This window comes from Saimiri boliviensis, chromosome 4 (genome assembly GCF_048565385.1).
Source record: "Saimiri boliviensis isolate mSaiBol1 chromosome 4, mSaiBol1.pri, whole genome shotgun sequence".
Classification (NCBI taxonomy): Eukaryota; Metazoa; Chordata; class Mammalia; order Primates; family Cebidae; genus Saimiri; species Saimiri boliviensis.
This window is the reverse complement of record NC_133452.1, coordinates 79,938,457-79,950,677: the sequence shown is the minus strand read 5'-3', so window position 1 is coordinate 79,950,677 and position 12,221 is coordinate 79,938,457. Positions and strand designations below refer to the sequence as shown.

Below are 12,221 nucleotides of genomic sequence, written 5' to 3'. Positions count from 1 at the left end.
AGTAAGATTTCTAGGGGTCCAGTGGTTGGAAGCCTATCAGGATAGCTTCTCCAAGGTGTCAGAGACAAGTTACTGTACTTGCACTAGCAGTAGATACTAAAAAAGAGGTTACAAAGCTTAACAATCACCAGGGATTCTGAAGCAGTATTCTAACTCATTTACCAAGGAATCTGTTAGGCTACCATTTTTAAGTTGAAATCAGAACAAAAGATGGCTCTGCAACAAGTTCAGGCTGTAGTATAAGTTGCCCTGCCACTTGGACTTTATAAACCAGTGTATCAGTTGTCTGAAGCCTCTAAATCCTTCCACCAAGATCTTGTGGCAAGAATGCCAGCTGGGCAGCGACTGGCTTCTTAGGAACTCTACAAGGCCTCCTCCAACCTTCTAAATTTAAATAATCTACCCTCATTCCTTTGTTACCCCAGTTCTCTGCAGGATAGATGCTTCCTGCAGTGCTTGCCTCCTCTGCAAAACTTTTTCATCTTTCAGTTCTTTCGTAACAGACAATTCTTCACATTAAATTTATTCTGTTAAAATATTTGCTGTGTTTCTGTTTTTAACTAAATCCAAACTGGTATGTCTATTAACATCACACAACTATGTGTGAATGTAAAATCAAACAACAACTGTAAATGCTAGGTCTGAGTTCAACCTCAAAGCTCTGGGAAATCTTGTATCTCAATAGACTAGACCAATTTCTAAGATGCTATTAGAGATTTTTCTAATACTACTAGCAACTTTCCTGGAAACACATACAGGAAGACACATGTATACAACTATATTTTACAAAAGACTTTTACAGTAAAAAAGACATTGAATATTTTCAGTTTCTCACTATTATAATGATGCTTCAATAAAATTCTTATACACATACTTTTACATATTCTTATTTGTTTGTATATACATTCCATCACTGAATATTTCTGGAGTGCCTACTATAAACAAGTCATCATGCTATGTAGTAGGAATACAGCTATGTAGAAGACAAACCAAGATCTCTCCTTTCACAAGATCAAAGCATATTTTCTCAGGATATATACTACCTTATTGTCCACTGAAAGAGTTGTACCAACTTGTATTGGTAACACAAACAGCTTAGGAGAGTGCCTATTTGCTCACACTCTAACCAAAAGGGGCAATGTTAAGATTTGCAATGTGATAGGTAAAAATTACATTTCACTCTTGTTTTAGAATGTATATTTTTTATTAGAAGGATAAAAAAATTATATTTTCACAGCAAAGTGAGGCTTCTTCATTCAGAACATTTTTTTTGCACTTGATAATACAGGGTATGTTTTTAATACATGACATAACCATACCTTCTGCTGAGGTTCAATTAATAACTATAACCATTTTTTTTTTTTTGAGACGGAGTTTCACTCTTGTTACCTAGGCTGGAGTGCAATGGCGCAATCTCGGCTCACCGCGACCTCCGACCCCTGGGTTCAGGCAATTCTCCTGTCTCAGCCTCCTGAGTAGCTGGGATTACAGGCACGTGCCACCATGCCCAGCTAATTTTTTGTATTTTTAGTAGAGACGGGGTTTCACCGTGTTGACCAGGATGGTCTCGATCTCCTGACCTCGTGATCCACCTGCCTCAGCCTCCCAAAGTGCTGGGATTACAGGCTTGAGCCACCGCGCCCGGCAACTATAATCATTTTTTAAATAAACATTTATTTATTGATGTCTATGCTGAATTTATATGCTGTATTTAATCCCTACAAAATCTCATAAGGCAGTATTATTTTTTCATTTCAGCTCATTAGCTTGCAAATTCTATAAAGGCAGACTTATATTTACTCTGTTTACCCCTGCAATTAAATATGGAGTATAAATCAATCTTCAGTACAACAAATCTACAAAATAAACATTATTTCCATGGACATTTTACAGAGGAGGACACTTAGGTAGGTCAAATAAGACAACACAGCAACAAGTAGTGGAACTGGACCACACAGCAAATAAACAGTGGAACTTGGATTTGGTTCTGGTCAAACCTGGCTAATAACCTATGTTCTTAACCACTATATGCTATCTATACCAGTATATATACTACCAACGTTATCTTAAGAGACTTGTTACGAAAACCTCTATAATGACAAGTTACTGACTTTGCTGTGCCCTTGCTCTCCAGGTGTCTAACAGTTTACAATAAATTACAGAAATAAGCTAAAGATACATGCATTTTAAAAGGGAAAATTAACAGAGATTGGAATCAAATAGGGAATGGTTCACACAGAAAGTTGACTTAGTGCAGCAAGTAACAGTACTGCAGAAGCAGCAAGAAGGGAATACACACTTTTAAATTTCTTTTTATTAAAACAAAAATAATGGCAAACACTTAAACCTTTACCATTTACTGTGTTATGTTCTAAACATTTTACATCAACTTATTTATTCCTTATAAAAGTCTTATGAGGCCAACTCCTATTTTATTGATGAAGAACTTGACACACAGAAAAAAGTAATGTGCTCAGTCACAGAGCTAGTAAGGAGATAACCTAGCCAGTCCAGCTTTAAAATCCACACTCTAAAATACTATGCTATACAAATAATAAGTTTATACCAATCATTATATATCACTGACATTGTACTCAAGAGTTTGCAATTTCCAGGATACAGACTACTTTTGAAATTCTAGCTTTTGACAATGCTATGGTTTTAGCTTGCAAGTTAGTTAAAATAAAGCAGTAATATTTTTAAAACAACAAAAAGCTCTCAGATGAAAATCTATATTGTTTATAAAACTCAACACAATATAAATTGCTAGGATATACGAAAGTTACATTAGGCCATGACTGATCAATATTCATATATCTCAAATTTTCAGAAATGGTAATTGGAGATGAAAAGAGCAAAGTATAGATTTTAACTGTCATCAACAGGGCATTCAATACATAGAACAGATTTTCCTATTTGTATTAAATTTCAATCTAACAGAAATCTATACTATTAGCACCTTACTAAGGCAAACTCAAAAACATATCTAGAATGCCTAAGTCTTCATTTTTTAGAAAACTACTGCAGTCATTTTCAAAGACTACTATTTATATTATACCTTGAAAATATTCTATTCCATTTTAGGCTTTGTACAAATATTTGGAAGTGCAATCAAAAAAGAAATGAGCTTGTCTCGTGGTGTTTTAACAGCTTAATCCTACTTCACTAGTACATGCTTATGATTCAAAGACACAGCTACTATCCTTTCAAACTATTCTAGGCATATTTTTTAAATGTTCTCTAAAATACTGAGTTAATGATAAACATTAGATATAAACTCATTTATTCAGTAAAGACTGCTATAATGTACAACATTCTTTACATTTAGAAAAAGAATATCACTCTGGCTAACTGAATAATCTATGTTTTATGTGATAGTTACCATGTTGTATTTCATATTAAACATTCTAGTTTTGATTATTTTGATAACTGGCACCCATTTCACTAATAATGTACATACACTGATGTAAACTGCACATTCCTATCTGAAAATCATCTTACAGTAATATTCGGATGCGTTTGAAAGACGCACTAGACTTAAAAGTAATTTCATTTTTTAGGAAGAAGACATAAATAGGTAAAATTTTAAAAGAACAAAATATATTTAAAACGCACTATGAATAAAGGCAAATCTAGAATGACAAACTACTAAACTGAATTATAGCATGCTATGTTTAATTACAATAGGAAACTGCAAGAAAAAATAACATTTTTTTACTACTAGAGAATCGAGTACTCTATGTTTAGCCTCATGAAGTTTTTAAGTGCCACTAAGAACTATCACTGTAAAAGGCAAAAGTAAGCATTTTTTTTAAACCCAACAAAACAATCAAGAAATACATACCAGAGTCTATACTCTTTAACGAACTATAAACATAGCTTGAGGAAAAATAGAAAATTTAGTAATGAAGCAATTTAACAAATTTTAATTCATCTTTGAAGTCTTATTTTTCAAAGAATTGTATTCACATCTATCTTAAAAAAAAAAAAGCGTAGCCCCACCAGAATTAGTTTCTTGGCCTCCATTGTTTTGTAGAAGAATTTATCAAGCCTACACCCAACTTGCACGATTACCAATGAACAATCCCACATTTGACTGGCAACTGAGAAAATCTGTATACTAGGCACTTTGTCAGGAAGACTAATCTTGCATGTTCAATATATTAATATTTATCCAATGTTTAGATAAGAGAAAAATATTTTTGAAAACTATCCTGCCAGTCATTCATGTGTGTGTATTCCACCTATTCCTATAGTCTCAAATTTATCTCTTCTCGGATTATAATCAGACTCCTATAGAGCTCAATATCTACTTGGGGATTCCAGATAATTGTTCTAACAATTTTTTGGCATTAGTCCAATTGTAAATTAAGCCACAAACATTTAGGGAGTGAGAGAGAGTGAGTGTGTGTGACTGTGTGTGTGTGTGTGTTTTTTTTTTTCTTTTAATTTTTTTGAGACAGAGTCTTGCTCTGGGCTCAAGCAATCCTGCTACTTCAGCCTCCCAAGCATTTAGGGAATGGGAAAGTGCACGTGTGTGTGTGTGTGTGTGTGTGTGTGTGTGTGCGCGTGTCTTTTTCTTTTCTTTTTAATTTTTTTGAGGCAGAGTCATGCTCTGGGCTCAAGCAATCCTGCTACTTCACTTCAGCCTCCCAGGTAGCTGGAACCACAGGCACGCACCACCATACATGGCTAATTTTTGTTTGTTTTAGAATCAGGGCTTCCTTATGTTGCCCAGGCTGGTTTCAAATTCCTGGCCTCAAGTGATCCTCCCAACTTGGCCTCCCAAAGTGCTGGAATTACAGGCATGAGCCACCACACCCAGCCTAAAACAAAATAGTAAATACACTATGGTTTGAAAATGAATACCATATGCCTTATTAAAGTACCTTTTCACTTATGATTCACCACAATGCACAATATCCTTTCCTTAATAATGCATAGTTTCTTAAATATTTTAATATTTTGGAGTCTGGACTCCATTATACCTTATTCCATCAGCTGGCAAAAATGCTTTCTGTGTTTTACCTTTGATGAGTAAAAATTTCACAGGATGCACTGGTAAGCTTTAATCTCTTTATCAATATTATCTTATTTACCTTCTCTTTCTGATTTCCTTAAGAATTTCTTATTTTGTTGTAATATATTTACTTAGATAAGATACTTTAAAAATTTATAGAACAAAAGTGAAATAAAAACAAGGCTTTGCAAAAATGATGAAAATATTCATGCTGAAGCATCTTTTATTCTAAAATAGCAACCAAAAAAGTCATAAAAGATTAATAAATTTAAAAATTAACTTGATAAACATTATGAAAAACCTTAATGAAAGTGAACAGTTAAGACCTTACCCTACAAAAGTATAGACAAATATTTGCTCTGCAAATGCAAAATAAAATGATTTCCTTTAAAATAAAAAAAAAACTTACTTCAGTACATTTAATTATAATACCAAATGATGGTAACTTATATATCTATAATTTATACAATAGAATTATTTTTTAGTAAAATCCCAAAATTTTGTAAAATTTTCACTTTTATAATTTAACAAAAGTTTTTTGTTGTTTTTTTTTTTTTTTTTTAGATGCAGAAAATGATTCATTTATTGATACATGTTGATTTTTCAAAGATAGAGTTCAATTATCTATGTTTTGTCAGAGACTAGGAATGTATAATGTTCAGACCTTTTCTGGTATCTATTTTCTTTTTTTTTTTCATATTTAAGTCTGAGTAATTTAATTTTGGCATGTCTGCTTTCAAATGACAATGATTTCTAATTGTTGTGTTTCTTACTGAGATGTCTTTTTGTTATTTCTACTTTCTTTTTTTTTTTTTTTTTATTTTTATTATTTTTTTTATTGCATTTTAGGTTTTGGGGTACATGTGATGAACATGCAAGATTGTTGCATAGGTACACACATGGCAGTGTGCTTTGCTTCCTTCCGTCCCCTCACCTGTATCTGTCATTTCTCCCCATGCTATCTCTTCCCACCTCCCCACCCCCCCCGCCCCTCCCCCATTTCCCCCCAATGGATCCCAGTGTGTAGTGCTCCCCTCCCTGTGTCCATGTGTTCTCTGTTTTTGTTTTTGAGATGGGGTCTCACTCTGTCACCCAGGCTGGAGTGCAGTGATGTAATCTCAGCTCACTGCAACCTCGGCCTCCCATGCTCCAGCAATTCTCCCACCACAGTCTCCTGAGTGCCTGGGACCACAGGCATGCACCACCACATCCAGCTAATTTTTGTAGTTTTGGTAGAGAGTGGGTTTGGACAGGTTGCCCAGGCTAGTCTCGAACTCCTGAGCTCAAGCAATCAGCCTATCTTGGCTTCCCAAAGTGCTAGGATTACAGGGGTGAGCAACCGCGCCTGGCGAAAGTTTATTTTTTAATATTATTATTAACTTCTACATTATTCTTAACATAATAACATTATTAAATTAATGAAAAATGATTTTAAGATAAAAATCAGTAAAATTTAAAGAAAACACCAAAATATTAGCTGAGATAGGTCAAAGGAGTAATCTCTGAAAACAGGGTTGATGTATATGTATATATGTAAAATATTTTGTAAAATAAAGTATTTTAGTTTCTTTCTTTAAAGTGTTGTAAGCATATAAAAAATATCCTGTAAAAGGTGAAGCCTTACATAAACAGTATTATTTCATGCAAAAAGCACAAAAGTGCACACTTACCCTTCTCCTCCCATTCTTGTTATTTTTAGACGAAAATCCACAGAATTCAGACTGGGAGGCTTCCATTTCAAAATATCATCACATCGACCAGGTTTATATTTCTAAAGTTAATTAAAATGACAATTGTTACTAAGAAGCTACAAATTAAACATTCAATGTATTAAATCTCATGTAACTTTTTATTAAGCAAAATTATTTCTTTTCTAAACATAATTTGTTATCTTCAACCAACAAGTGAGGCTTGATATCCACCTTCTCATTGATGACCTTTCTTCTTTTCCTACCAAAGACATTGAGACCCTTGTTTGTGAAAGTGCAGAAAAAGAACAAAACTAATGATCCTATCCAACCTTTCTATGACTTAAAAGAAGCTTGATTTTTATAAGTGCTTTTTTTTTCTTGTTCAGCTTTACGGAGGGATAATTTACAATGAATAAAGTTAATCAATAAATCTTAACAAATATACACAGTTATATAACCATGGCCATCATGATATGGAACATTTCAATGAGCTGAAAAAGTTTCCTGCTAACATTTGCAGTCAAGTCCCTCCCTCAGCTTTCTGGCAACAGTGATTCTGCCTTCTACCACTACAGTTATACCTGTTCTAGTATACATAAGAAATACTTTAAAAATAAAAAACAAGTAATTACTTTACATAAGATTTTTTAGATGAATCTATCCAGGTGCATATTAGTAATATGTTCCTTTTCATTGCTGAATAGGATTCCATTGTATGTATATACCACAAATTGTTCACACATTTACAAGGTGATGAATATGTAGGTTGTTTCCAGTTTTTGGTTACATGAATGATTCTGCTCTGAACATTTGCATACATATGTTTTCCTAACTCTTGGGTAAATACCTAGGAGAGTGAAATAACTGCATCACATGGTAAATGCATGTTTAGCTTTGTAAGAACTGTCAAACTGTAACATTTGCTATTGCTCCCAGAAATGAATGAAAGGTCCATTTGCTCCACATCCACTTTGGAACAGGCACTGTCAGTATTCTTAATTTAGCCATTCTAACACGTGTGTCTCACCATTTTAATTTGCATTTCCCTAATGGCACAAAAATGGTAAAGACCTTTCCTTACGCTTATTGCTAACTGTATACCTTCTTTGGTGAAGTGTCTGTTCAAAATGTTCACTCTTGTTTTTACTGAGCTATTTGACTCATGACTGACTTGTAAGAAATTGCTTACATATTCTAAATAAAAAGCCCTGGTTGGATGTACGTATTACAAACATTTTCTACCAGTCTTTGCCTTTTTCATTTTCTTAACAATTTCTTTTGAAGACCAAAGTTTTTTATTTTAGTAATGTCAACATTGTCCATTTAAAAATTATATAATTTGTGCTTTTTTAAGGAATATCTTCCTAAAGTCATTACAATTTTCTACTATGTCTTCTTGGAGAAGTTTTATACTTTCAGCTCTTATTTTTAGGTATACAATCCATTTCATGCTTATTAATTTCTATGGTATGAAGCACAGGACTAGGTTCAGTGGAGAAAAATATCAAAGTGATCCAGCACCATTTGTTGAAAAGATTATCCTTTCCTCAGTGAAACTGCCTTGGGCCATTTCTTAAAAATAAATTGTAGTGGTGGATCCAAGATGGCCAAATAGGAACAGCTCTGGAATACAGTTCCCAGCAATAACAACACAGAGGGTGAGTGATTACTGCATTTCCAAACGAGTAATTACTGCCCACAGACCAGGATTTTTTTCCCCCACTGAAAAGCGTCAGGAGCTTCCAGCATGGCTATTTCGACTGGCGCAGTGGGTCTCCACACAAAAACTCACATAAATGTCGATGGCTGTTTCAACTGGCACCTGGAATGACTGGGAGACAGAGCCACCCATTGAACTGAAAAAAAGGGGGCTGAAACAGGAAGCCAGGTGAGCTGGCTCAGCGGGTCCTACCCCCACAAAGACCAGCAATCTGAAACGCCCTGAACTGAGAGTTTCACAGCAAGTGCAGCTGGACCCAGGACAGTTCAGCTCTGTGGGGGGAAGGCACCCGCCAGTACTAAGGCAGTCCGCGATTACCGAAGCAGTCCGCCATTAGTGAGGAAATCGGCCATTACTGAGGCAGACCACCATTACCAAGGCAGACCGCCATTACCAAGGCAGTTCTAACTATACTTTTATAAACAAAACCGCAGGGAAGTTCACACAGCAGCTGGGCAGAGCCCACAGCAGCTCAGCAATGCCTCTGCTGTCACACTGTGACTAGACTACCTCCTAAATGGGTAGGGTATGTCAACAAAGGCAGCAGCACATCAGGAACTTAAAGTCCCACGTTCCCAGAACAGAGAAAAAGATGGTTATGAGTTCCACTGCAGCAGACTTAAACATACCTACCCAGCAGCTCCAAACGAAACAACAGAGCTCACAGCTCAGCACCTGAATTCCTATAGGGGTCAGACTGTCTCCTCAAGCACCTCCCTGATGTCTGTATATCCAAAGAGACATCTCATAAAGGAGGGCTCAGGCCGATATCTGGTGGGTACCCTTCTGGGACAAAGATAACAGAAGAAGAAACTGGCAGAAACCCTTACTGTTCTGCAGCCGCCACAGGTGCTCCCCAGGCAAACAGTCTGGAGTGAACCTCTAGCAGTCCTACAGCAGAGGGGCCTGATGGTTAGAAGGAAAACTAAGAAACAGAAAGAAATAACTTCATCATCAACAAAAAGGATGTCCACTCAGAGACTCCATCTGAAAATCACCAACTGGGTGACTTTATAGACCACAGGTAGATAAATCCACAAAGATGGGAAGAAACCAGCCCAAAAAGGATAAAAACACCAAAAACCAGAACACCACTCCTCCTCCAAGGGATCACAACTCCTAATCAGCAAGGGAACAAAGCTGGATGGAGAATGAGTCTGATGAATTGCAAGAAACAGGCTTCAGAAGGTAGGCAATAACAAACTTCTCTTGAGCTAAAAGAACATGTTCTAACCCAATGCAAAGAAACTAAGAACCTTGGGAAAAGGTTTGATGAAATGCTAAGGAGAATAAACAGCTTAAAAAATATAAATGACCTGATGGAGCTGAAAAACACAAGAGAATTTTACAAACATACACAAGTTTCAATAGCTGAATTGACCAAGCAGAAGAAAGGGTGTCAGAGATTGAAGATCAACTCAATGAAATACAATGAAAAGGCAAGATTAGAGAAAAAAGAGTGAAAAGAAATGAACAAAGCCTCCAAGAAATATGAGACTATGTGAAAAGACTTAATCTACGCTTGATAGGTGTACCTGAATGTGACAGAGAGAATGAATCCACACTGGAAAACACTCTTCAGGATATTATCCAGGAGAACTTCCCCAACCTAGCAAGGCAGGCCAACATTCAAGTCAAGAGACCACCAATACAGAGACCACCACAAAGATATTCCTCAAGAAGAACAACCCCAAGGCACGTAATTGTCAGATTCACCAAGGTTGAAATGAAGGGAAAAATGCAAAGGGCAGCCAGAGAGAAAGGTCAGGTTACCCATAAAGGGAGGCCCATCAGACTAACAGTGGATCTCTCAGCAGAAACCCTATAAGCCAGAAGAGACTGGGGGCCAATATTCAATATCCTTAAAGAAAAGAACTTTCACCTAGAACTTCATATCCAGCCAAACTAAGTTTCATAAGCAAAGGAGAAATAAAATCCTTTACAGACAAGCAATTGCTGAAAGATTTCGTCATCACCAGGCCTGCCTTATAAGAGCTCCTGAAACAAGCACAAAACATACAAAGGAACAACCAGTACCCACCACTCCAAAAACGTACAAAATGGTAAAGAGCATCAACATGATGAAGAAACTGTGTCAACTAATGGGCAAAACAACTAGCAAGCATCAAAATGGTAGGATCAAATTCACACGTAAAAGTATTAACCTTAAATGTAAGTGGGCTAAATGCCCCAATGAAAAGACACAGACTGGTATATTGGATAAAAACTCAAAACTCATCAGTGTGCTGTATCCAGGAAACCCATCTCAGATGCAAGGACACACAAAGGCTCAAAATAAAGGGATGGAGAAAGATTTACAAAGCAAATGGAGCGCCCAAAAAACAAAAAACAAAACAAACAAACAAAACAGGGTGGCAATCCTAATCTCTGATATAATGGACTTTAAACCAACAAAGATCAAAAGAGACAAAGAAGGGCATTACATAATGGTAAACGGATCAATGCAACAAGAAGAGCTAACGATCCTAAATATACACGCACTGGATGAAGGAGCACCCAGATACGTAAAGCAAGTTCTTAACAAACTGCAAAGAGACTTACATTCCCACACAATAATAGTGGGAGACTTTATCACTCCACTGTCAATATTAGACAAATCAATGAGACAGAAAATTAACAAGGATATCCAGGACTTGAATTCAGATCTGGATCAAGCAAACCTAACAGACATCTATAGAACTCACCACCCCAAAGCCACAGAATATATATGCTTCTCAGCACCACATTGCACCTACTCTAAATCTGACCATATAATTGAAAGTAAACAACTCCTCAGCAAATGCAAAAGAACGGAAATCATAACAAACAGTCTCTCAGACCACAGTGCAATCAAATTAGAACTCAGGATTAAGAAACTCATGCTAAACCACAAAACTACATGGAAACTGAGTAACTGGCTCTTGAATGTTGACTGGATAAACAACGAAATCAAGGCAGAAATAAACATGTTCTTCAAAACCAATGAGAAAGAAGACACAACTTACAAGAATCACTGGGACACATTTAAGGCAGTGTCTAGAGGAAAATATATAGCAGGCGTCCCCAAACTGCGGCCCATAGGCCGCATGCGGCCCCCTGAGGCCATTTATCCACACCCCCCACTGCCCCCGCCACACTTCAGGAAGGGGCACCTCTTTCATTGGTGGTCAGTGAGAGGAGCACAGTATGTGGCAGCCCTCCAATGGTCTGAGGGACAGTGAACTGGCCCCCTGTGTAAAAAGTTTGGGGACACCTGATAAATAGCAATAAATGCCCACATGAGAAGCAAGGAAAGATCTAAAGTCAACACCCTATCATCAAAATTCAAAGAACTAGAGGAGTAAGATAAAAAAAAACTCAAAAGCTAGCAGAAGACAAGAAATAACTAAGATCAGAGCAGAACTGACAGAGACATAAAAAACCCTTAAAAAAAAAATCAATAAATCCAGGAGCTGGATTTTTGAAAAGATCAACAAAATAGACAGACTGCTAGCCAGATATATAAAAAAGAAAAGAGAGAAGAATCAAATAGAGGCAATAAAAAACAATAAAGGGGATATCACCACCAATTCCACAGAAATACAAACCACCATCATAGATTACTACCACTCTATGCACATAAACCAGTAAACCTGGAAGAAACAGATAAATTCCTAGACACTTGAACCCTCCCATGTCTAAACCAGGAAGAAGTCAAAATCCTGAACAGACCAGTAACAACAGCTGAAATTGAGGCAGTAGTTAATAGCCTACCAACCAAAAAAAGCCCAGGTCCAGATGAATGCACAGC

At 36.4% G+C, this 12,221-nt stretch overlaps 1 protein-coding gene across 2 annotated transcripts in view; it reads right to left on the bottom strand.

Moving 5' to 3' along the window:
• The window catches only part of RNGTT (RNA guanylyltransferase and 5'-phosphatase), a 342,640-nt gene that overhangs the window by 137,290 nt on the left and 193,129 nt on the right, over positions 1-12,221 (bottom strand). For both annotated transcript variants that reach the window (XM_039467722.2, XM_074397708.1), the window contains exon 13: positions 6,691-6,791. In XM_039467722.2, the coding sequence (XP_039323656.1) occupies positions 6,691-6,791 (101 nt within the window). The remainder of the gene's footprint in view (positions 1-6,690; positions 6,792-12,221) is intronic.